General features: G+C 55.7%; 3 protein-coding genes and 1 long non-coding RNA gene across 5 annotated transcripts; 2 read left to right on the plus strand and 2 right to left on the minus strand.

Annotated features, from left to right (window-relative positions):
- Positions 1 to 7,942: 7,942 nt before the first annotated feature.
- Positions 7,943 to 13,328, minus strand: ZMYND15 (zinc finger MYND-type containing 15). Of its 2 annotated transcripts, XM_043582839.1 has the most exons (13): positions 12,265 to 13,328; positions 11,606 to 11,840; positions 11,352 to 11,507; positions 10,937 to 11,097; positions 10,336 to 10,488; positions 9,940 to 10,020; positions 9,678 to 9,794; positions 9,478 to 9,566; positions 9,298 to 9,396; positions 9,012 to 9,165; positions 8,872 to 8,930; positions 8,450 to 8,610; positions 7,943 to 8,239 (listed from the first exon to the last, which is right to left on the minus strand). In XM_043582839.1, the coding sequence occupies exons 1-13, from the start codon at positions 12,848 to 12,850 to the stop codon at positions 8,068 to 8,070; spliced, it is 2,223 nt and encodes a 740-aa protein (XP_043438774.1). In that variant the 5' UTR covers positions 12,851 to 13,328; the 3' UTR covers positions 7,943 to 8,067. The 2 variants fall into 2 exon arrangements, with proteins under 2 accessions (XP_043438774.1, XP_043438773.1); XM_043582838.1 differs by having other exon boundaries at positions 8,872 to 9,165.
- On the plus strand, positions 10,044 to 11,058 carry LOC122484835. The gene is made up of 2 exons (XR_006297726.1): positions 10,044 to 10,146; positions 10,300 to 11,058. It is a non-coding gene; the product is annotated as an uncharacterized LOC122484835 (long non-coding RNA).
- A 74-nt stretch (positions 13,329 to 13,402) lies between the features above and the next one.
- On the plus strand, positions 13,403 to 16,989 carry CXCL16 (C-X-C motif chemokine ligand 16). The gene is made up of 5 exons (XM_043582840.1): positions 13,403 to 13,924; positions 14,284 to 14,422; positions 14,690 to 14,772; positions 15,644 to 16,063; positions 16,685 to 16,989. Exons 1-5 carry the CDS (start codon positions 13,858 to 13,860, stop codon positions 16,729 to 16,731), a joined length of 756 nt encoding a protein of 251 aa, XP_043438775.1. The 5' UTR covers positions 13,403 to 13,857; the 3' UTR covers positions 16,732 to 16,989.
- A 270-nt stretch (positions 16,990 to 17,259) lies between these two features.
- Positions 17,260 to 19,141, minus strand: MED11 (mediator complex subunit 11). The gene is made up of 3 exons (XM_043582841.1): positions 18,965 to 19,141; positions 18,672 to 18,802; positions 17,260 to 17,776 (listed from the first exon to the last, which is right to left on the minus strand). Exons 1-3 carry the CDS (start codon positions 19,047 to 19,049, stop codon positions 17,639 to 17,641), a joined length of 354 nt encoding a protein of 117 aa, XP_043438776.1. The 5' UTR covers positions 19,050 to 19,141; the 3' UTR covers positions 17,260 to 17,638.
- Between the last annotated feature and the right edge of the window lie 5,620 nt (positions 19,142 to 24,761).

Consider the following 24,761-nt stretch of genomic DNA (forward strand, 5'->3'; position numbering starts at 1 on the left):
GAGAGACAGAGCATGAGTGGGGGAGGGACAGAGAGAGAGACAGACACAGAATCCGAAGCAGGCTCCAGGCTCCGAGCTGTCAGCATAGAGCCCGACACGGGGCTCGAACTTATGGGCTATGAGATCATGACCTGAGCTGAAGTCAGATGCTTAACCGACTGAGCCACCCAGGCGCCAGTAAGGCGATATTTTAACTAACCTAATATACCTAAACTGTTGTTATTTAACCATGTAATCAATATAAAATATTATTAACGAGATATTTATTTCTTTTCTCCATAATAATAAGTCTTCAAAGCTGAGTTTGCATTTTACACCTGAGGCACATGAAGTCAGGACTTGCCCGGGGCGCCTGGGTGGCTCAGTCGGTTAAGGGTCCGACTTCCGCCCAGGTCGTGATCTCACGGTTCATGAGTTCAAGCCCCGTGTCAGGCTCTGTGCTGACAGCTCAGAGCCTGGAGCCTGCTTCGAATTCTGTGTCTCCCTCTCTCTCTGCCCCTACCCTGCTCACACTCTGTCTTTCAAAAATAAATAAACATTGAAAACAAACAAACAGCGATGAGGCGGGCGGTGTCAGGGGGAGTTTAGTGATCTTTCTAGAAGCTCGCTGATCCATTTCCAGGAGCCCCCCCCCCCTTAAATCTCTCCATGAATTTCACAGAAAACTCGGCAGACGTGTTTGTGATTCTGTTCATGGCCAATCATGAAGGGGAAATAAAAGCCTTTCAAAAGTAAGCCCTCTGTTATCTGTTCCGGGAAGTTGTGTTGTTTTCCAAGAAGCAGTTTCCCAAGAGGTTACAAGCACATATTGTTTCCAGGCTCCCCTACTGACCTTGGTGACCTGACTTAACCTCCCGGTGCCTCAGTCTTCTCATCTGTAAAATCGGGGATACTAAGAACACCTGACCTCCAGGTTTGTTACGAGGATGAAACTTACTTACTCACATATGTAAATAAAGCGCTTAGAACACAGTCCGACTCGACTAAGCCCTGCGTGCATATTGCCTCTTTGTGTTTTCCGTGCCAGGCCAACAGAGCGTGGCTCTCACACGAGATTCTCCAGGGTTCCGGGTCTGAATCTGCCTGGGTTCAGACCGGGTTTGTCTAAGCCCAGGACCCATGACCTACCTCCAGCCACTGACTGAGCAACCACGCAGAAGAAAGTCAGCAAGGCTAGAGAGGCCAGCCACACCGTCGGCTGACAGATAACACCTTTCACCCAACGACATCAAGCTTCACGTTTTTGTCAAGTGCCCATGGGACATATACAAGACGGACCCTCTCCCGGGCCCCGAGACCAGGCTCTGGAATCACACAGGGTGTGCTCTCTGACCACGAGGTACGCAAACTGGAAATCAATGAGAGAAAGACAGCAGGAGACTCTCCAAACACTTGGGAGACTAAAGCCATGACCTCCCGAGCAGGTGGGTACCCGTATCCGTGGTGCCTCCTGTCCCTCCTGGGCGATGCTCCCAGTGCAAAGTGACAGCTCCCAAACCCTCTAGTCGTCCGGCCGCCAGCGCCATTCTTCTGGGTTCTTTGGGGTTTTCAGTGTCCTCCCCCCTCAGAGCCACACCGTGTCCCCTGAGAAGGGGGAGGAGCTCCCTCTGTGGGTGACTTTGTGTCCTGAGATCAGGCGCTGTCCTGGTTGGGACTAGGGCCCCACACAGACCCCTGTTGCCTTCCTTCCCCCTGATACGGACTTCACTTCCTCGGTCCTCGGCCAGAGACTCCGTGCAAAGCATTCCCCCACCCACCAGGCAGGCTCAGGCTATTTTGTGTCCCGGGACACTCTCTACTTCCTCTTTCATTTATCGCAGAGAAAAATCAGGAATGTCCCAACTGTCCCCAGTGTGGGCCTGGGTATGTCGCGTTCATAAACTAGATCAGCTTGAGCCATCGATGAAGAGAGAGTGCATGAGGACGCGGACATCCGTTGGGTCACATGTTATATGAAAAAAAGCAGGCTGGTTGGCACCGTGTCCATCGGGGTCATTAAAGGTTTGTAAAAAGATGCGCGGAGGGGGTCGCCCGGGTGGCGCGGTCGGTTAAACATCTGCCTCGACGTTGGCTCAGGTCACGGTCTCGCGGTTCGTGAGCTCAAGACCCGCATCGGGCTCTGTGCTGACAGTGTGGAGCCTGCTTGGGATTCTCTCTCTCTCTCAAAATAAATAAATAAACTTAAAAAAAAAAAAAAAGGATGTGCAGAGGCTGTGAACACACCGACACGGTGACAGTGGCTGTCCCCGGGTGCTGGGATTAAGGGTCCTTTGAATTTTCTTCTTAGGGTTGCCTCTAATTCGCACCCCCCCTTCCCTGCCCTTTCCAGTCTGCACCCGCCACTCTATCGAATGCTCCCATGTCCCGGTCCGGCGTCCAGGGGACACTTCATCACCTTATCTTCCCTGACGCACCCTGTGTCAGCATCTGACACAGCTGACCACCCTCTCTCTGTTTGCGGTCTCTCCCGGTTTTTCTGCCGCCCTCAGGACTTGTCATGCCCCTGCCGGCCCCTCTTCCTCCTTGTCCTGTCCTGCACCAGGATTCTGCTGAGAAGGCACCTCGCTCTCTCCGGACGCTGTCCCTCACCTCTGGCTGTGTGACCCCTGCCCCCATCACTCTGTCAGCTGCCTCCGGAGTCACGAGGAGGCCCACAGAGGGCTCGCGTTTCACAGAGCCTCCTGAACTCCTCGCCCTTCTCTCCGACCCCCTTCTAGCTACTTAACTCCACTCCTCACGTCCATGGCCGTGCTGTCACGAGCAGGTGGCTCTTGTGTCTGTCTCGCTGCCCCAGCTGGGAGCCACCAGCACCCTTCATTTCTTGGCCCCAGTATCCGTTCGCTGATCCTACCCGGCTCCTCATTAGCCCTAACGTCCATCTGCTTGTCCCCAACATCGAAGGCACCATAAGCTTTCGCCCGCAATTTTACCAAAGCCTCCGAGTGGGTGGGTCTCCTCAAGTCTTAACCCTCCCAGGGTCCGTTCGTCCCTCCAATCTAGCAGGGGTATGTTCCTGAAACTCCTGTAGTAAGTGCTGAGTGGCTGTTATAAGCGAAAGCCGTAGTTATAAACAAGGCAGGTGTCCCCTGACATGGAATTTACTTTTTCGAATGTGTTGGAGGAGGTGTAATGAACGTAAATAAATCAATGAGATAACCAAGTAACTGATAATTGCTCAATGAAAATGGAAGAGTAATGTGATGGAGAGTAAGGAAAGAAGTAATTTAAAGAAGCCTCACCTCATTCTAAACTCCGAACCCCTTGTAGTTTCTCCCAAAGGCCTTACTTACTTTTGCCCCAGGACCTTTGCACATGCCGTGACCATCTTTTCTCTTCTTTACCTGGCTAACTCCTAGTTGTCCTTCAGGTCACTGCTTAGATGTCATTTCTTCCAAGAAGACCTCGCTGATACCCCAAGGCTGTCTTAAGTGCCTCTTCTGTCTCTAAGTCTGTAGCTTTTTCACCCTCACAGCAATCACACTGTACCGTAACTTTCTGGTTACTTCTCTGTGTCTTCCAGGCCTCCTTCTAAGCCAGTGACTTGCAGATGTTTTGACCATGGTCTACAGTGAGGAATGCATTTCATATCATGATGCAACACACATATAAACATATATGGTGCGGGGTGCCTGGGGGGCTCAGTTGGTTAAGTATCTGACTTCGGCTCAGGTCATGGTCTCGTGGTTCGTGGGTTCGAGCCCTACACCGGTACTGTGCTGACAGCTCAGAGCCTGGAGCCTGCTTGGGATTCTGTGTTGTAAGGGTTAAATTGTAGTGTAGGGCTAATGCTTAGCTTGAAAAATAACAGCTTTGTGTTGACACTGAAGGTTAAGAGATAACAGCCTTGCTTTGCTCTGCTAAACTACTGCCTCATACCCTTGTAAATTAGGCTTCCCGATTAAGGAAACAAAAGTTCAAAGAAAGAGCATCAGAGGCAGGGTCAAGGAGATCCACTGGTTGCAACTTAGAGGCAGAAAGTCTAAAGTAAACACCTCATTAGGCAACTGTTTCTAACTCATCTGGAAACTGTTTCTTTGTTCTGTTCCCAGGTGACGATAAATCGATGTGATCAGCTTTAAACACTCTGTACCCCAGCTGTTCGGGGCCACACTCTTATCAAGAGTGTTGGTCCCGATCGATCGGCTTTGCCTCTCATCGTAATAAACTTTGTTGTGACTGTCACTGGTGCCCGTAGCATTCTGTTTCAGGAGTCGTGTGGATGCAACAGTGTCTCCTTCTCTCTCTGCCCGGCGTCCTCTACTTGTCCTCTCTCTCTCTCTCTCAAAAACAAACATTAAAAAATTTTTAAAAATAGAACACTGTTTGAGGCCCACTAAATTGACTTAATAAACTCTCATAAATCTGCATTTTGAAAATCTTCCTTTTTAGGTTTAAGTAATCTCTACATCAAGTACGGGGAGCTCGAACTCACAACCCCGAGATCAAAGTTGGATGCTCTTCCGACTGAGCCAGCCAGGGCCCCTGCTTTTTGAAAATCCTGCCCTAACCAGGGGTCGGTGTGCTTTTCCTATGAAGAGCCTGTTAGCAAATATTTTAGGCTTTGTGGGGCCGTATGGTTTGTCACAAGCACAAGTCTGTTTGCATCATTCAAGTAGCCACAGACAACACATAAATAGTTGTGGGTCTATTTCATCATAGATTTAGGGACACTGCAATTTGAAGTTCATAACAATTTTCACATCACAAAATGTTCTTCTTTTGGCTTCGTAGCCTGCAGGTCGTACGAAAGGGCCAGATTTGGCCGGAGGCCACAGCCTGCTGGCCCCTGCCGTGGACTGAAAGCTTCACGGAGCCAGAAAGCATGTCTGTTCTCCCCGTCACCTCTCTAAAGTACAGCACGAAGCCTCGTGTGCATTCAATCAGTACTGAGGAAGTGAATTATTAAAGACAGCAACTCGTAAATTAAACATTTTTGTGCTACAGGTACCGTATGCTTATGGAAAAAAATGAGCCACACGGCTGAGTCAGATGAGCCAGCAAATCCTTAGTAATCCTACCAGTCGGAGATAACCATATCCTTTCAGACTTTTATGCGGTAGACAGCAGGAATTTAGGGAAAGGTTATTTTCTGGCCAAGAGAGTGGTAAAAAGCTCCATTCCCCCTCAATTCAGCAGGGATCTAGGCTTCCCTTTTAGAGTTTTAGGGTGCTGAGGGCTCAGCAGGGGGGGTGGGGTGGGCGGGTCTACCCTTATCTGGGAGTCAAGGAAGTTGTACTTTCCTAAGGAAGTGATATTTAGGCAAGAACAGGGGGGAAGTTCCACAATGTCTTTATTTGGAGGCTGCTGGCTGGAGCGTGGAGAGGGGGCGGAAGGTGGCATGAACCCTGCCTGGAGGTTGGCAGAGGCCACTCGAGAAGGGCCTTTCCCAGCTGGATCTATCTACCCCCTTACAGGCACTAAGGAAGACAGACAAATTAAAAAACAAACAAAAAAAAAAATCCCGAGTCAGCGGTCAGCCAGATCCAGGATGAGAAACTTTCTACAGGACAAATGATTCAGTTTCTCACAGTGGCATGAAAACAAAAAAGAAAGAAAAAAGACAGGGAATCCCCTTACAGAGTAAAAGAGACCGATGGGACACAGCAGCCAAAGCCACGTGTGGACCTTGTTTCTTTCTCTCTTTCTTTTTTTAATGTGTATTTATTTTTAAGGGTGGGGGAGCAGAGAGAAGGAGACACAGAATCCGAAGCAGGCTCCAGGCTCGGAGCCGTCAGCACAGAGCCCGATGCCGGGGCTTGAACTCACAGACCATGAGATCATGACCTGAGCGGAAGCCGGTCGCTTAACCCACTGAGCCCCCCAGGCGCCCTGGACCTTGTTTATTTCTTCGTTGCAACAAACCAGCTGTAAAAGCCATCTTTGAGATAATCGAAGAAATTTGAACGTGAATTGGGTATTACAAGATATTAAAGAATAAATGCTAACTTTTTCGGTGTGATAATGGCCCCGTGGTTACAATTTTTTCAAGGCCCTTAATGAGTTAGTTATAGATGCATAACAGTAAGATGACTGATGTCTGGGCTGTGCCTTCAAACACTCTGGGAAAAAGCTGGGGGTGTGATATTGTGATATGATAATATATATTTTGTCTGTGTCCCAGTTCCTGGCACAGTGCTTCTTAAAATCTTGGAATTTCCCAAGTAATAGGGGAGAGAGGAGGGTCTTATGTTACTCATAATACGGCCTTTTGAACAGTACCTGAGTGTATGCTAATGCGGTGACTCTTGGCGGCTGGACAGCTGGCTTCCGGATTATTCCCCGGGGAATGACTTCCTGCCTGTCTGGACTGTGTAAGGACACCTGTGGTTGTTCCATAGGGAGCTGTGGGTCCCACATTGCCCCAAACATGTTCTCCTACCCTGCAGGATTTAAAACCAAAAATAGGGGGTGCCTGGGTGGCTCAGTCCGTTAAGGGTCGGACTTCGGTTCAGGCCATGATCTCAGGGTTAGTGAGTTCAAGCCCCGTGTTGAGCTCTGTGCTGACAGCTCAGAGCCTGGAGCCTGCCTCGGATTCTGTGTCTCCCCCTCTCTCTCTGACCCTCCCCTGCTCACTCTCTGTCTCTTGAAAATAAATAAATGTTAAAAAATTTTTTCAGAACTTTTTTTAAAATTTCATTTTAGCTATTATAGATGCAAACCAGGGGATTGTGTATTTCACTTTCTTTTTCTTATTAATTTGCATTTCCTTATGCAGCCAGTGAGCCAGCTCCCTGGAGCCTACTTGGAGTGCTGTCTCCCTCTCTCTCTCCCTGCTGCCCCTCCCTTGTGCCTCTCTCTCTCTCAAAATACATAAATAAAACATTGTAAAAAATGAAATAATTTTTAGATTTATAGGTGAGCTACAAAGACAGAACGTTCCTGTACCCCTTCACCCATTTTCCTTTAACGTTATGTCTTAAACCACCACAGTGTGTTTATGGAAACTGAGACATTAGCACAGACACCATACCGTTAGCTAAATATAGATTTTATTTGGATTCCCCAGTTTTTTCCACCAAAGTCCTTTCTTTGCCCCAGGATCCGACCCAGGATACCACGTCATCTTTAGACATCATGTCCCCTCTGTCTCTTCCAGTCTGTCACAGTTTCTTGGTCTTTCCTCGCCTCTCGTGACTTTGACACTTTGGCAGGAGTGGTCATGCGTTCTGTAGACTGTCCCACAGGTTGGATTCGTCCGATGTTTTCTCAGGATGAGACAGAGCTTAGGGATTCTTAGGAAGAACACTAAGGTGATGGGGCCTCATTGCAACAGGTCGGGGAGCACATGACATCAACATGACTTACTCACTGGGGGAAAGTGGTGTGTGCCAAGCTTCTCTGTTACTTTTCCCTTTCTGTACTTAGCCACGGAGGCACTAAGCCCAGCCCACACTCACGGGGATTTTAAGAATGGAGGAAAGGGGATCGAAGCAGGGGACTAATGCCCTAGAGGGAATTCTCTGCCTGGTGAACGAACAGGTGAACTTGAATGCCTTTGGCAGGCTGACTCAGAAATTGGCCCTTCACTGGATATGCGGAACGAGAGAAGGTGGAGACCGGACGGAGGAGGGCCCAGGGTTGGGTGGCCTGGGGCCCTTCGCTGCCTCTAAACCACGGGGTCTGTGCGCCCCTGGGAGCCTGTATGCTTTTGCCCTGCCTGCTAGTGAGAAGCCACTTTCCCCTTCTCGGGTCTTGCGTTGGGGCAGGTCCCCGAGGGTTACAGGGGCCTGGAAATGACTTACCCCCCCCCCCGCCCCGCCCACACACACCCCAGGAGTTTGGGATTGCCAAGGAGGGTCGTAGCCGCGGGGAAGGGAGGCGACAGCCATGGCGGGGCGGAAAGAAGCTGGAGGAAAATGAGTCATCCCGAAATCCTTTCCTCTCCTCCGCGTTTAAGGACCCCGTCCGGGGCGTATAACCGGAAGGCGCGTGACTCAGTGGCTTCAAACGAGCACTTTTATTTACCTCCGCGCGATCCGCCAAACGCCTCCCCCCGGCCGTGCGCGGCTCCGATCTGCTTTCGGGGGCGTGTTGGGCGGGGGGCGCCGGGCGGCCACACCTGGGCCCTCACCTGCGCCGGCGGACCCCCCGCCCAGGTTTCTTCTCCCCTCGGCGTCTGCGGGCGGGGGCGGGGGGCGCGGCGGGGGGCGGGGCCTGGGGCGCGGGACCCGGCGCCGGGCGGGCCCCGCCCCCCTGCGGGGGCTTGTAGACCAGATGGAAGATGAAGGCGTTGCAGTACCTGAGGGGGCGTGGCGCCGTCAGGGAGGGGCGGGGCGGCCCGAGCGGGGGGCGGGGCGGCCCGGGCGGGACACGCCCCCGGGGCGGGGCGGCAGGTGCAGGCGGCGGGAGCCCGCGGGGGCGGGGCCGGGGGCCGGGGGCCGGGGCCGGGGGCGGAGCAGGGGGTCCCAGGAGGAGGGCGGAGGACCCCGCGGGGGTCGCGGGCAGTTACCAGGGCATGCAGTTGTCGGCCGCTCGCAGGCGAAAAGGGGAGCGGAAGGGATTGGGCCTCGGGGGGCTGGTGCCCCCTCCCGTGGCCACCGCCATGGTCTGGTCGTCCATCACACAGCCGTACTCGCTGCTCTCGGTGAAGAAGGCCGGCACTCGGAGGGACTAGGGGTGGGGGCGGTGCGCGGGCCTCAGTCTCTCCCAGCGGCGCCTCACCCCAATCCCTCCCCGGGCGCCAGCGGCAGACAGGGAGGGGGAGAGGCCCGAGTCAGGCAGACACACAGACAGACAGACGGACAGACAGGGCCAGGAGGACCCTGGGCGCGCCCCGTGTCCGGAGCGGATGGTGGGAAGAAGAGGCTTTCGGAAAAGGAGGAGGGGTCGGGGCAGGAGGAGAGAGCAGGTCCCTTTTGCCCCATCCCCCACCTGGAGCCGGGGCAGCGAGCTCAGCCAGGTGTCCTTGAGACCGAAGCCGGAGTTAAACCCTGCAGATAGAGGGAGAGCGGGCAGATGCTGTCGCCCGTGGCCTTCTCCCGCCTCCCCACACGCCTCCCCCAGGCTCTTACCGATAACCAGGTCAGGTTTGGGCCCCTGGAGCAGGTGGTAGGGCCGTGCAGACACCTTGATCTGCAGGTCCCTGCGGCCCCCCTTCTCCTTGGTCCCGGAGCTGAGCCGCCCCGATACCCCGGAACCAGGACGGACAGACACTTCTGGGCCATCCTGGGGAGCCAGGAGCGGAGTGGAGAAACGGCTAGACGTTAGGGCGCTGGGAAGCTGCCTTGGGCAAGACAGGGGAGAGCGGGAGGGAGGCGGGAGAGCAGGCCCCACCCCCACCCGCCCACCAGCCCTCACCCTCTGCAGGGTAAAATGCTGCTGGTCACTCTCGGGGGGCAGGCCATCGCCCACAAACTGCAGCTCTAGGGCCACGTGGGGGAGCAGGACCAAGAGCTCCTGAAGGACAGAGAAGACAGATCAGGGGCTCACCTTGCGCGCACCTCCACATACCCAACCTTCTGTCCCGGAGGGACTTACCCAAAACACCATGACCAGGTCAAACTCCTTCCCGGCCTCCACCACGTGGATTTTCAGTGACTGCTTGTTCTGGATGTTGAGCTCAGGAACTGGGGGAGAAGCTGGCTACTTAAGAAGATGGTCTCCCTTCCCCTCGTCCCCCTCCAGCCCCCTGCCCCCCTGCCCCCTGCACTTCTGTCCCCCTGCTCGGCTCTCCTTACAGGACTGGGGCACCAGGTGGGTGATGACGTAGTACACAGTCAGCGGGTAGGTGAGAAGCACAGCCATGGGGGAGTCCAAGCCGAGGCCCCTCCACCTGTAGTAATCCTGCCATGAGCCTGGGGAGAGTGGGTTACTGAGGGACCTGGTCCAGGCCTGGACCCCAGCCCCTCCAGTCTAACAGCCCCCTTTTTCTCCGCCACCCAGACTGCGTCCTCCGGTCTCTGTCTCTATCTGTGGCTCCCTTAAGGCCCCCCAGCTCACCAAAGAGGCTCCTGGGTGGATCTGGGGGCACAGGAGGCATCAGGGCAGGCCCATCCCCCTGGAGAAGCTGGTAGGGATCTCCTGAGAGGAAGGAAGGAAGATGATCCTGGTGTCAGAGAGACCCCCATCGAGCCCTTCCCCCTCTTCCTTCCAAAGGAGTTGTATTCCCCGGAGTTGCAAGCAAGAGCAGTGGACAGTGGCCTGTGGGTGAGGCTTCTGGAAGGGGCGGGCAGGGGTGACTTCCCTGAGGACTGGGGATACGTCTACGATAGCCCTGGGGGTGATGGTGGAGTTTGGTGCTTATGCAGAGGCATTATCTGGGATCCGGACAACTTGTTTCTCTCCCGTCCTTCCCTCTAGGCTGAGGGGCCCGTGCCTGAAGAGAACCCCACAAACCACTGAGAAGAAGGCTGAGGGATGGCGTGCTGCCCCGGGGGTGCCTGGGCGTGCCAGGGCCTGGAATCAGCATGCTGAGCTGGGTCCAGTAGCCACGAGTGAGGCCCCGTGAGGCCAGGAAGGCCTCCTTGTTGAAGGTTTCACTGGTCACCTCTGCAGAAGGAGGAGGGGAGGGGTTGAGGGCCTGGTGGCCAGGACCCCAGACTACAGCTCTGCTCAGTTTCTCCCAAGGACCCTGGGTCTGAATCTCGTTCTGAGTGTCTACAGCATAGCAGGTGTGAACACCACAGAATCCTTAGAACGATTTTCCGGGCTTGAGCATTTGTTAATATACTTATATTGCAGATGAGGAAACAGAGGGTCTAAAAAGTTAAGTCACCAGTTAGGGGTGGAGCTGGGCTGCCCGGATCCCCTGAGCTGTCTCAGGGACCCAGGCACACACTCCTCAGCCCCAGACCGTGTGTTCAGCTCCAGGGGTCTAGTCCCCAGCCCTTGTTTCTGGGATCCAGCCCCCAGCACTACTAACCCGTCAGCCCCAGGACCCCGTAGCCGGGCACCCAGCCCCGGTTCCTCCCACCCCATCTTGATCTCCTGGTGGTACCTGTGGCGTAGGTAAAAGGCAGCGTTGCCAGTTCTCCGGCACGTTCCATGAAGGCCGCGAGCCTCGGGCACCAAAACCGGTGGCTCACGTCATCCGGACATCGCCGCCAGTCGGCCCGGAGACAAGACTCTCCGCAGTACAGGACCGCGCTACACTGGGGGCTGGGGGCACGGGGGGTGGGGACACCCGGCGTTAATCTCTGGAGGCCCTCGGTCTGCTGTCTGTCCGTCCTGCCGCTGCCCGTATATCACCTGGTCTGTTTTCCTGTATATTCTGCTGTCAACAGCTGCCCTTTTCTTCCTTTTATTTCCCCGTCCCCATTCTGTCTCCTGGGCCCCCCAGCGGCCAGCTTTGTCTTGTTTGCCTGACTGTTGGGGTCTTCCTCCCTGTCACCCCCCTCTTTCTGGCTGCTCACCAAGGTGTCAGCTTCACTTCAAAGCTATGTCTGTGACAGACGTGGCAGGTTCGAGCCCGAAGGGAGGCAAACGTGAAGCCTGGCCGGGGACCCCATGTGCGCATCGGCGTCTTGGCTAGCTTCACTCCCAGCCTCGGGACCAGACTCTCCAGCTCTCTGAGTGGGGGTGGAGACGGAGTCAGCCTCGGGGTTGCTCAGGAGTCCAGACTCCTAGCTCCCCCCACCCCTCGATCTCAGATACTGGATTTCTGTACCGATGCAGCTGGGCATCTCCCACAGTCAGCTGTCGGGGCTTTCGAGGGTCTCCGGAGCCCATGGGGCAGGCCATGCTGTGGCAGAGGAGAGCATAGGCCCGAGGGGCCAGGTTCTCTGGCCCTGAGCCCTTGCCTGCACTGCCCTGGGCTCCATCCATTAGTAGGTCAATGCCCAAGATGGTGCCATGTTCGTCTGTTACCAGCAAGAGGCAGGAAAGGTGCAGGGGGGCAGCCTCTGGGGAAGAAGGGGAAAGTCAGGGGTGTGAACATCAGGCCTAGGGGGGCTGGGCAAGTCAACAAAATGAACAGGAGGGACCAGGGAGAGAGGACGTGACTCATCTGCTGGGGCCAACTGCCGCACAGGCAGAAATGCAGGCCTGCTGTTGCAACTTTAAATGTTTCTTGAGTTTGTTTGGCTTTTAATTTCAATGTATAAATGTTGACTCAAATTTTAAAAAAAAACAACAAACAAACCAAAAACCAAAAAAACATTGTGGGTCAATGAAAACACCTTTTCGGGCGACATCAGCCTGCAGGCCACCGTCAGTGACTCCTGGCCAGGCTCTGAGAGGTATAGGAGGTCTTCCAAAGCGGGGCGGGGGGGGGGGGCGTGCAGAGAGGGGTCAGGGCAGGGCCAGGCCCCCACCCCGGGGTCTTACCACTTCTCCGCCCCTTCCTCCTCTCAGGGACTGCTTCGTCCTCTGCCTTGTCTTCTCGGCAGCAATCCTGGCCACCTCCTCCACCTCCTGCCTGTCGCTCCGGCTCCTCTGGCCTCCCTGGAGGGTTTGCTTCCTGGGGGGAGTCCCTGCTGGTAGGGGCAGGGGCCCCATTTTTGTCTGGATCTACCTTCTCCAAGCCTGCACCCTCCTCCTCTCCACTCTCTTCCTCCTCCTCCTCCTCTGCTTCCTCCCCTTCCTCCAGGCTGACAAAACTGACATAGGGGCTTAGGTCTCGCAGGTGGAGTGGGGGCTCATCTCCCAGGAACTGGGCAGCCCCCAGGCCCGATCCAGGGCCTGGCTCTGCTCCTTGCCCCAGGCTGATGCCCACATTACGGTTGGGCAGAACATGCAGCACCCAAAGGGCGGGGTCCTGGGGCAGCCTTCTGATCTGCGTCTCCAGCTGGCGCCAGCGGCCCTCAAGGCTGGCCCCCACAGCCCCGCGCTCCGTCGCGAACTTTCGGAACCAGCCAAACAGGAGGGCAGCGAAATCAAGGAATTCATCCCGGTATCCAGATACAAACTCCATGTCTTCAGGGCCACAGGGGCCTGGGCCCAGACTGAGCAGAGGAACGGATGTATGGTGAGGGGAGTTGGGGGCCGGGTCACAAGATGGGGAGGGCGTGGGTCTGAGGGTCACGTACGAGGGGAACCTCTGGATTGGAGGAATGTTAGGAGCAGAGGCTAGTTTTCGGGGCTCAGGGTGGGAATGGGGAATAGACTTGGAAGGGGGCGAGGAGGCTTTAAGAGGAGTAGTCACGAGAGAGGCGGTATTGGGGGTTCAAACCCTCAGGACCGGGGTTCGAGCGCTGAGCAGGTTTGGAGGGCCAACCCGAGGGGAAGGGTTTGGGCAGGAGGCAAGACTCCGGGATCCGTCTGAGCCGGGGCATCCCTCCGGCTTGGATCGGTTCGGCGGGGAGCCCCAGGGGACCCAGCCCCTCCCGGCCGCTCCGCTCCTCCGGTACCTGCAGCCGCCACCACTTTTCGAAGGTAAATACCTCGGGGCTGGCTGGGGGGTGGGGTGGGGGGCGCGGGTGTGACGTCAGGGCCGCCCGAGCCCGCCCTCGGTGGCCACGCCCCGCGCGTCGGGAGCGCGCGCCGAGGGGGCCCGGCCGGTGTGCGGCCCCCGCCCGGACTTCCCCGGCCGGCATCACCGGCATGTGACCCGGGCGCGCCGGGAGGCGAAAGCGCGTCGGAGTCCTGAGCTCGAGGCCTGACCTAGGCGGGCGGACGGCAGCCGGAGTCAGCCCGTCGGGCCTCCCGCCCCCCGCGCAGCCGGCTTTTCCTTTGCTTTCGGCGCGCGTTCCCGGCGGGCGCGGGGGCGCGGGGGCGCGGGGCCCCGCCTCCGGGGTTTTCCCCGCGGCGGGAGGCGCGGTCCGCGAGGTCCTCGCAGTACCGACCGCGCTGTCGGTTCGGACGGTGCGTGCGCGGCAGGAGGGCGCCGCCAGCTCGCGCAGCCCCCCGACCCGGGCTCGCGCCCACGGGACCGGGAGGAACTCTTTGGACGCCGCGCTCCGGTGCCGCCGGGTCCCCGACATGAGGCGGCCCTGGGGACTCCGGTCCCTCGCTCTCCTCCTCCTGCTGGAGCTGCTGCCTCCGCCAGGTTCGTCCGGAGCGGGGTGGCGCCCAGACTCCCGAGTCCGGGAACGGGACGGGATGGGAGGGGGGCGCCGAGGGCCGCAGGGTTGTGGTGGGTAAGTAAGTGCCGAGCCCGGGTCCCCAGGCCGCCGGGGCAGCGAGGGGGCCAGCTGCCTGAGGTTGGGGACAGGCTGGGGGACACCTGGGCTGGGGGACGATCAGGGACGCGTTTGGCGGTGTGATGGGTGGGTTGTGCCCGGTGGTGAGATCCCGGGATCTAGCGAAGAGGCTGCAACGGAGCAGTGGGTTGGAGCTTCGGTGGCAGCCGGGGGAGCCCCTCCGGCCGGGAACCTGTGCCGACTACCTCTGTCCTGTCCCGCTCAGGCGATGGCAACGAGGGCAGCGTCACTGGCAGCTGTTACTGCGGGACAACAATTTCTTCCGGCTCCCCTCCAAAGCGTCAGTTACTGGCACATCTCCGAAAGCACCTGAAAGTGTATCATCGCTGTAACTCCTACATCCGGTAATCTCACTGACCGCTGGGGAGGGCAGCGCCTCCGGGTGGCGAGAGGACCCCCCTCTGGTCAAACTGGAACCCCTGGGAGCCCCCTCTCCGGGTTGTGTTTGCTCCACAGTGTGCACAGCTTTGTTTCCCTGTCTTATGTACGTGGGAATTTCCTGTTCTGGGAAAAAGGCCTCACTTGCTGTTGGTGATGACCTCACATCTTTGGAATGAGGAAAGGGTTGGGAGAAGGGGTGCAGCTTGTGAGACCCCGCCTTTCCTCGGCAGGTTCCAGCTACCTGTCCGGAGTGTGTGTGGGGGCAGCAGAGACCAATGGGTTCAAGAACTGATGAACTGCTTTGATCTCAGAGGTACGAGCTTTCCCCCCTCCTCCCTGAGATCTGTTTCCAGGGCTGCGTCCTCCCCCTTACAGTCTTCTTTACCTGGCTCCTCTCCTGTGACACCTCACTTTTCTATGGTTTCTGGTGCCGGCCAAAGCCCCTTCCGTCCCAGTTCCCCCAACATCATTCACTGTGACTTTATTAAGGAAATTTAAAGATATACACAAAAGTTGAAAGAACTGTATAGTGAGCATCCAGATACCCATGGCCTGGGTTCTACAGTATGTGGCTTTTACATATTCATATTTTATGCATTTTGTGTAGTTTGTACGCATAAATATAGCTTATATTTTACAGTATCAGGTTTCCAACACGGAAGCCATATTTGCCTTAGTGTGTGTCCATCTGTCTGTCCGTCCTTCCATCCACCATCGGCCCGCCTTACTTTCCGATGCGTTTCCAAGTCTGCTGCAGGCACGACCTCACATCATTTCAGCATGTACGTTAGGCTCCAGAGACCTACATTATTGCGTTTAAGCCTCCTAGCTACTGTGGCCGTTGGTACTAACATTATCCCTGCTTTACGACTGAAAGAAAGGAGTCCCAGAGAGGCTGAGAGGCAAGGGACAGGTCACACAACTGCTTTGTAGCAGAGCCAGGGTCCCCCCACCCCCACCCCTGGGGTCGCTCTACCTCCCAGCGCAGAGCGCATGCCTGTTGTAGTGGTTCCCCGTTGAGGTCGGCTCACTTCCTTGCCCCCCACTTTCCCCTCTGCCTCTGCCTTCCTCTTCTGGCCATCTGCTGTTACCTTGATGTTCTCCTTGATGTACCACGCTTCCCTCTGCGTCTTCACCTTGTCCCTCATCTCAGAGCCCTGATCCCTTACTTCTTGCCTCTCCAGAATGTGGACATGTGGACGCTGGGAGCGCGGCCTCCCGGCAGCACTCACCTCCCCCCAGCAGCCAGGTTCCTGAGCCCACAGGAACGGCACCTTTAGACCTGGGCTCCCCTGCCCAGACGCACCTGCCACCTGCCGTGCGGTCCACCCAGGCACCCACACTTCCAGCAGGAGCGCCGTCCTCGGATGAAAAGCTCGCCCACATCAACGAAACTGCTACACCCACTGTGGGCCACGGGCTTGGGGCTGGGCCTGAGGCTGGGGAGAAGCAGAAGCAGTTGGAAGACAACGTGGGACCGACATCTGGGACACCAGCTACGGTCCCTGTGGTATCCCTCCTGGCCATCACCCTCGCTCTCACCGTTGTCCTCTTGTACATCCTGTGCCAGAGGAGGAGGGAGCAGTGCCGGCAGCAGTCTCCAGGTAAGCTGGGTCTCTAGGCCCCTCTCCTGGGGGCCCAGAGCCTCCTGGGCAGGGATCCTGCCCCTGGTAGCTCCTAGTTGGCTGGAAACCTGCCCCAGGCAGTCAGTTATGAAGGCTGTCTACACTGTGGATCATAGGCAATGAGAGAAGAGTCAGCCAGAGACTATAGACTAGAGAGGGAGATGAGGCAGGGTTGGGGCGCCTGGGTGGCTCAGCCGGTCAGGCATCCGACTTCGGCTCAGGTCATGATCTCGCAGTCTGTGAGTTCGAGCCCGCGTCGGGCTCTGTGCAGACAGCTTAGAGCCTGGAGCTTGCTTTGGATTCTGTGTCTCCCCCTCTCTCTGCTCCTCTCTCACTCGTGCTGTCTCTTTCTCCTTCAAAAATAAATAAACACATCAAAAACAAAAATTAAGACAAAAAACAGGCCGGGTTTGGAGCAAGATCAGGAAGATAGCAGAGAACGTGGGAGCCATTCATTTAATTCACAGATCTTTACTGAGCACCTGTTGTGTTACTAGGTCGTATGGCTAATGTTTTGGGATCTGACTCCCCGGGTCAAGCTCTTCCCCTAAACTTCTCTTGATCTCAGAGCTCATCTCGAAATTTCCTTATCTTTTCCAGATCTACAGTTCCATTACACACCTGTGGCATCAGACTCCAACGCTTGAGCTAAGGATGGAAATCTCCGAGGGCAGCCATTGTGATTTATTCAGCCCCCTATGCGTTGAATTGATACATTAGAATGCTCTCTGGCGCCTGGTGGGCACTCTAGCTGTTTTCTGGTTAATGTGCACGTAACCAAGCGCTGCCCTCTTGTGGACCCTTCCTATTTTTTTCTACACAATCCTGTAAAATCCATCTTCTAATGTGATCTCTTGGATAAAGTCTTCATGTATGTTTTTAATTACTAAAGATTATTTTTATAATTATTGACTCTTCCTTCTGCAAATGTGGCCTTCAATCCCTTGCTCCCTTACCGCAGTTCTTGGCTTCAACCTCTCCGCTGAGGGTCTCCCCACTTGCCCCCCCCCCCCCCTTCACACACCAGCTGTTCCTCCCTCCTGCTTCCTCTCCCACAGTGCGGGCCTGGGCTTTTCCCACCCCCGCTCCCCGGCGGGGCGCCACGCAGTTTGGTTTCATTTCCCCCAATCCCTGTATCACCCACGTATGTTCCAGTGAGAGTCTGGGCTCCTTGCTTTTCTTGCTACTGTTTTTATTATTAAAACCCTTAGTTCTTGTTTTTGCTTCTTTCAATGAAGAACGTGTCTTCATTGGTCCCATCTGCAGAGGCCTGCGACAGGGTCACACGGTGTTGGAGGAAGTGGGTTTGGTGTCTGAATCTCCGTCTGTCTGAGCTCGCCAGCACTTTCGTGGAGGGCAGGAGCAGGAGCAGGAACCAGGGCAGAGTTGTGGCAGGCTTGGTCTGCCAAGTTTCTCCACCCCCCACTTTCAGTCCCTTTGTCCCCATATCCTCTGGCCAGCAGGGCGTGTATGTGGCGGCCCACAGTACCCATTGCACAGGTGTCTGGGTTCTGTCCCGGGTCCTCCTCCGACCTCTCACTCCACCTGCTTGGCCTAGTTTTCCAGCATCTGCTCACAGGTTCGGGCCACATCACTGAGCTTGAGGCGAGCGTAGTCCACTCGCTTCAGGGCCATCTGACAGTCCTTCCTCGAAGAGTAGCTGGAACCCTCATGGGGCTGCCCCGTGGCCACCTAGGGGACATTCACATTGATCGGTGAAGCACCCCTTCCCTTCCCCATCTCCCCACCCAAGCATCCAGTCTCCTGTATCATTTTCTTCCTTGAGTGTGAATCCATTATGGCACATGGGCGGTGGCTGGGTGACCCTGGGTAAATCACTTAACTTCTCTTTTTTTTTTTTAAATTTTTTTTTTTCAACGTTCATTTATTTTTGGGACAGAGAGAGACAGAGCATGAACGGGGGAGGGGCAGAGAGAGAGGGAGACACAGAATCGGAAGCAGGCTCCAGGCTCTGAGCCGTCAGCCCAGAGCCCGACGCGGGGCTCGAACCCACAGACCGCGAGATCGTGACCTGGCTGAAGTCGGACGCTTAACCGACTGTGCCACCCAGGGGCCCCAATCACTTAACTTCTCTTAACCTCATCTGTAAAATGTGGGTAACAACAACTACTTCCTAGAGCTGTTGTAGGAATAGATAATGCAGCGTCTGGCATGCTGCAAAATCTTAGCAAATGGTTGTTGCTGTTGTAATGACTTCAGAACCCTCTTGACCCTGTCCCTTTTCTCCACGTAACCACTTCAAACCCACGAGGTCAGGTCAAGTTCCTAAGTGCAAAGTCCTGTGGGTTTGGCATTGTTTACAAGTCCTTGGGAATTCCCTGTCCCCAGTAGCTCATGTGATGCAGAGCAGTGAGGCAGGCGGGCCTGCCTTCAGGACTTTCTTTTTAGAAGGAGAAGCCAGCCCTGGAGAGGGGAGGTTCTGCCAAGGGTCATCCGGCTGGGTCGTGGGTGGTGCCAGCCAGTGTGGACGGCCAAGTCCCGTCTGGCTCCAAAGGTCAACGATCCCCGAAGGCTAACGCTTAGGCGGAGGGCCAGGCGGGCGCGCAGGACCTCCCAGCACACACACCTGGGTGAGGTACCGGATCTGAGCCGACAGCTCCGCTTCCACGTGTTGCACCGACGCCGTGAAGGCCGCCGCCTGCCGGTCCAAGAGCCGCTCGTTGCTTTTCTCCTTGGACAATTCCAGGATCACGGTACCTGCGGGGCGGAGAGAGGGCGGGGCTGGCCGGGTGCTGCCCCGCCCCGGGACCCGCCCCGGGACCCGCCCCGGGACCCGCCCCGCAGCGCGAGCACTCGGGCTCCCTCCCGTCCCCACTGCCTGGCGGCGGGCGGCGCAAGTACCGCCGTCGCGTCCCGAACCTGCATTCTGGAGAATGGCGCCGATTTCCCGCTCGATGTCTTCCAGGGCGCGCAGCCTCTCGTTCGCCAGGCTGTAGGTCGCCATGGTCACTCCGGGACTCCTCCGCGGGGTTTTCTTCTTCGGCGAAACTCGACGCTCGAGCCCGGAAGTGGCTGTCAGCTTGCGCCTGCGCAGGTCGCTCTCTAGCTGAGACTACAATTCCCAGGATGCTCAGCGCAGCCTCGCCTTGCTGGGGCGGGGTAGTCACCCAGTGAACTACAACTCCCAGGGTGCCATGCGCACGCCCCGGTCTGCGCCGCCGCCGCCACCTCGCGACCACCTGTGGTAAGAGGCGGTGGTGAAACATTTCATTCCTTGGGCTGAGGTCATTCAGACCTGTCCGCTTTCGCGACACTGCCCTGGGGTATCTATTTGATTTCTTCTATGAGAATTTATCGCGCGTCTGCTGGTGCCGGGTGGCGATGGCGGCAGCTCTGGGGTGTCCCTCCGGACTGGACGGCCGTGGGCTCTGTCGGCGTCCGGCGAGGCCGGGGCAGAGCCTGACTTGGTAAGTGTTGCGTTGTTCGTCCTAGCGCTTCCTCCTGGGCTGCAGCCCCACTGAAGCACGGGCTTGGCAATCTCAGCCTTTCCCCCTTTCCGCTTCCCTATTACGCGGTGGGGTCTGGGGGTCCGGAGGTGAAGGGGATGGAGCCCCACGTGACAGTGAGGTCGATGTTTGCCGAGAGGCACGCTCAGGGTGCACCTTCGGGAGCACAGAGCGAGGATTTGGGGATGCAGCCTTGCCAGAATCGGGCCTTAGGGGTTAATTAACCCGGTGACCGGGAGGTTGGATGGAAAAGGGGGTCGGCGCGGCAGGTGCATGGTGCTGAGAAGGGGCCTGCCCGGCCCAGCCCAAGTACAGCAAGGCGTTCGGCTCGGCCCCAGTGAGTGGAGTGTGGCAGCAGCCAGACTGAAGTGGGAGCCGGATCAGGAGAAGGCGGCTTGCAGGCTGAGTAATTTGGACTTTGTTCTGAAAGCACTTGAGAGCCCTTAAAGGATCTCCGAGAAGTGGGTTATGACCAGGTTTACCTTTTTTTGGAAAGATCCACCTCGACGGCCTATGGAAGGTTGAGAATGAAGCTAGTTCACACGGGGTTAGCAAATGGAGACTTTCAGATCAACTCGGGGATCCGGCATTCAACTCCACTCCTTTTTAAAATCCTAATGAAATGGGGCGCCTGGGTGGCGCAGTCGGTTAAGCGTCCGACTTCAGCCAGGTCACGATCTCGCGGTCCGTGAGTTCGAGCCCCGCGTCAGGCTCTGGGCTGACGGCTCAGAGCCTGGAGCCTGTTTCCGATTCTGTGTCTCCCTCTCTCTCTGCCCCTCCCCCGTTCATGCTCTGTCTCTCTCTGTCCCAAAAATAAATAAACGTTGAAAAAAAAATTAAAAAAAAAATCCTAATGAAATAACAAGGAGGATTGCATTAAGGGGTCAAAGAGAGAGGGGAACTAATAGCAAAACTTTAGATAGAAGCTGGAAAACAGAGGACAAGTGGTAACCGATTTAGTAGTGAAGTGGGAATAATTAAGCCGGCAGTAAAGAAAACCCAAAAGCAACTTGATTCACTCTTTTTAGTAAATTTTTTTTTTATTAAAAAAAATTTTTTTTTCAACGTTTATTTATTTCTGGGACAGAGAGAGACAGAGCATGAACGGGGGAGGCGCAGAGAGAGAGGGAGACACAGAATCGGAAGCAGGCTCCAGGCTCTGAGCCATCAGCCCAGAGCCCGACGCGGGGCTCGAACTCACAGACCGCGAGATCGTGACCTGGCTGAAGTCGGACGCTTAATTGACTGCGCCACCCAGGCGCCCCCTTTAGTAAATTTTTTAATGTTTGTTTATTTTTGAGAGAGAGACAGAGTGCGAGTTGGGGAGGGGCAGAGAGAGAGAGAGAGAGAGAGGGAGACACAGAATCTGAAGCAGGCTCCAGGCTCTGAGATGTCAGCGCAGAGCCCCACGCACAGGAACCTTGAGATCGTGACTTGAGCAGAAGTCAGATGCTTAACTGACCGAGCCACCCAGGCACCCCAATGTTTATTTTTTTTGAGAGGGAGAGAGAGAGAGCAAGCATGAGCAGGGGAGGGGCAGAGAGAGAGGGGGACAGAGGATCCAAAGTGGGCTCTGAGCTGTCAGCACAGGGCCTGACACGGGGCTGGAACTCATGAACCGCGAGATCATGACCTGAGCAGAAGTCAGACGCTTTACCGACTGAGCCACCCAGGCGCCCTGCAACTTGATTCACTCTTTTTTTTTTTTAATTTTTTTTTTAACGTTTATTTATTTTTGAGACAGAGAGAGACAGAGCATGAACGGGGGGAGGGGCAGAGAGAGAGGGAGACACAGAATCGGAAACAGGCTCCAGGCTCTGAGCCATCAGCCCAGAGCCCGACGCGGGGCTCGAACTCACGGACCGCGAGATCGTGACCCGGGCTGAAGTCGGACGCTTAACCGACTGAGCCACCCAGGCGCCCCAATTCACTCTTAAATTAATGCACAACTGGGGTAGAGGTGATACTAAAGTGAAGCGGGTTATTTGAGGTAGTTAGGACCCCCACCCCCACCTCCTGCCCAGTCTTTTCCTTACTGCATACATCTTTGCAGGTCCTCAACCCCATCCCGTTACTGGAGGTTTCTTTGTTGAAGATGGAAACAGAGGGTCTTTGGTTCTGGAAGGCGCCCAGGGCACAGTTGTATTGAAAAACAAGATCAGGGGCGCCTGCCTGGCTCACTTGGAAGAGTGCACGACTCTTGATCTCTGGGTAGAGAGTTTGAGCCCCATGTTGGGTGTAGAGATTACTTAAATGGAGAAGTGTAAAAAAAAAAAAACAAACTTAAAAAAAAAATAAAACAAGGAAAGTGAGAATAAGTGAAGGTTTACGTACTGAGCTGTTCCGATCTGGGATTCTGTCCTCCAGCTGCACTAAGATAGAGGCTAACAATGCAATGACACAACAAAACAGAACTTCATTTTTCCCCAGAGAACGGTCCAGTGTGGGTAGTTCAGCACACTCCACGGGTCATCCGAAGATCAAGGCCAGCCCTGCAACTCTGCCACTGTGTATCCCACAGTGTGGTCTGCAGGCCAGCAGTGCTGATGGCGTTGTTAGGAATGCAGATCTCAGGCCCAACCACAGAGTTTTGTTTTGTTTTGTTTTGAGAGACAGTGCGAGCAGGGGAGGGGCAGAGAGAGAGGGAGCACAGAATCTGAAGCAGGCTCCAGGCTCCGAGCTGTCAGCACAGAGCCTGACGTGGGGCTTGAACTCATGGACCGTGAGATCATGACCTGAGCGAAAGTCAGATGCTCAACCGACTGAGCCACCCAGGCGCCCCCCCCCCATTTTTTTTTTTTTTTTTGGTAAGTTTATTTACTTATTTTGAGAGGGAGACAGGGAGAGAGAGAGAATCCCAAGCAGGCTCTGCATCACCAGCACAGAGCCCGAGGTGGGGCTCGAACCCACAAACCGTGAAATCATGACTTGAGTCAAAACCAAGAGTCGGACACTCAACTGACTGAGCCGCCCAGGCACCCTCTCCCCGCCCCTCCCCAACCACAGAACTTCAGAATCAGTATCTGTGTTTGAAGGTGCTCAGGGGATGTGTGTGCACAGTGACATCCGAGGAGCCCTACTGCTCTGGGGCATCGCCATCTGCCCTGTCACAACTGGGCTGCTGATGTCCCTGGGTCGTAGCCGGCAGCGAGGGGCAAGAAGTGGGGAGGGGGGTGCACCTGGCTCAGAGGTCTGACTAGGAAGCAGCCCAGATAGTTTCTACTCACATTCCACTGAAGAAGACAGTCAGACGGCCTCACCCGGCTCCTGGTTTCTAGGAAATCTAGTCCTTCCCCAGGTGGCCAGCTACCGTTCTTGAACCTGTTAGGGGAGTCGGGGGCCTCACAACAGCCAGATTGAAGATGGAAAAGACCTTAAGGTCTCAAGGTTTTCTACCCAGTTCCCTTTCTCACGAGGTATTTAGACGAAGACGTGGAAGAGGAAGATACGGGATCCAGGTCGTGGGGAAGGCCTTCAACACGGGAGAGGCGCAAACAGGAACACCAGCTGGGGGGAAGTCCAGGGTGACGGGCATGGAGAATGGCCCGCTCAGCCCGGAGCAGGTGAAGGAGGCTTCTGGAAGGCTGTCTTCATGGAGGGGGAAGAGATAAGCGTCTGTTTTGTTTTGCACGTCCTGAGAGGATATATAGACTTTTGGGGGGAGAGTACAGGGCAGCCTTAGTGATGAATTCAGAGAAAAAGCACATTCTTGAAATGACAGTTATTCAGGGGAAACTAGAAGAGAAGAGATCATCGATATCCCGCGCGTGACAACTGTAGGTGACGGGTGTGTGAGCATAACAGTGGAAATACTGAGTATTGACCCAACCACCCCCCCGAGTGAGTATGGGATGCCCGGGCAGGATGGCGAGGGTTCCCCGGCGGGGGGGGCAGGGGCAGACGGGAGCTCCATCTTCACCTCGTGTGCTGGGACGCCGGTAGGTGATGCTTACAAATCAAGAAGTAGCAACAGAAGCACATTGTTTGGAGATCTGGAGGTGAATACCGAAAGACACATCCGAAGGGGGTGCAAGCGGTTGCCCGTGAGGAGAAAGGAGCCGGAGAGGGAAGGGGTATAGGCCTTGTTGCACCCGACTTCCTAAGCTGTGCGCCCATATAACTTGGAACATAACAGCGCAGTAAAAGCGAAAAGGTAAGGAGGAAATGAATAGGGATTTGCTTCGTGTGGAAGAGCGTCCTTTCTCCGGTGTCCTTCCTTCCTTGAATAGAAGCGACTTGCGAGGGTTTATGGACCTTGGAGGAAGAACCAGTAGAGAGGGGCCACGGTTGAAGTTGGGGGGGGTGGTTTGATGAATCAGGGTCTCAGAGGACTTGGGAGGGGAGAGATCTGAGCACAGGGGGAGGGGTGAGCTTTGGACGGGAGAAGGCAGCTTGACCTTGGCTGTACAGAGAATCGGGATCGATGTCCGTGCTCGTGGGGAGGAGGCCAGAAATTGAAATCATTCGTTCCCGTTAGCCTCATCTCCGTGAACAACAGAAGGTTGTTCGCTATGAGCGTGAGGAGGGTTTGGAACGTAGTCAGTGGGACTCGAGCCCGAGAGGGAGGTGACCAGGAACACAGAGAGGGACGAAGGGTCATCAGGAATTGAGGGCCCAGCCGAGGTTAGAGACCATAAACTGGCAGTGGCCCCAAATGTGTACCCAGTGCCCCGCAGTGTTGGCACGTAGCAGGTGTTAAAAAGCATTTGTTGAATGAATGAGTGAATGAATGAATGCATGTGGTTGTGTGATTTTTCTCTGGCAGCGCTCCCTGGCCCTGTGTTGGAGCGGGGCGCTCAGGGTGGTGGGTGGACAGAGCCGGGGGCTGAGTGGGGGCGGGTGTTGAGAGCAGGTGTTTCAAAGAGGTTGAGGGTGCTGATGAGATCTGGTTGGTATCGTGGGCTCCAAGTTCGGTCTGGAAAGAAAAGCTCCAATTGCAAGGGAGCAGAAGGGCCAAGAGCTTTGCGACAAAAAAAAAAAAAAAAAAAAAACCAAGAAGCCATTAAGAAGTGAATGATTAAAAATGTCAGAAGCAGGGGTACCTGGGTGGCTCAGTTGGTTGAGCATCCGGCTCTTGATTTGGGCTCAGGTCACGATCCCAGGGTCCTGGGATTGAGCCCCGTGTCGGGCTCCGCGCTGAGTGTGGGTTCTCTCTGCCTCTGCCCCTCTCCCCTGCTTGCTCTCTCTCTCTCTGTCACTCAAATAAAAAT

This window comes from Prionailurus bengalensis, chromosome E1 (genome assembly GCF_016509475.1).
Source record: "Prionailurus bengalensis isolate Pbe53 chromosome E1, Fcat_Pben_1.1_paternal_pri, whole genome shotgun sequence".
In the NCBI taxonomy this organism is placed as follows: Eukaryota; Metazoa; Chordata; class Mammalia; order Carnivora; family Felidae; genus Prionailurus; species Prionailurus bengalensis.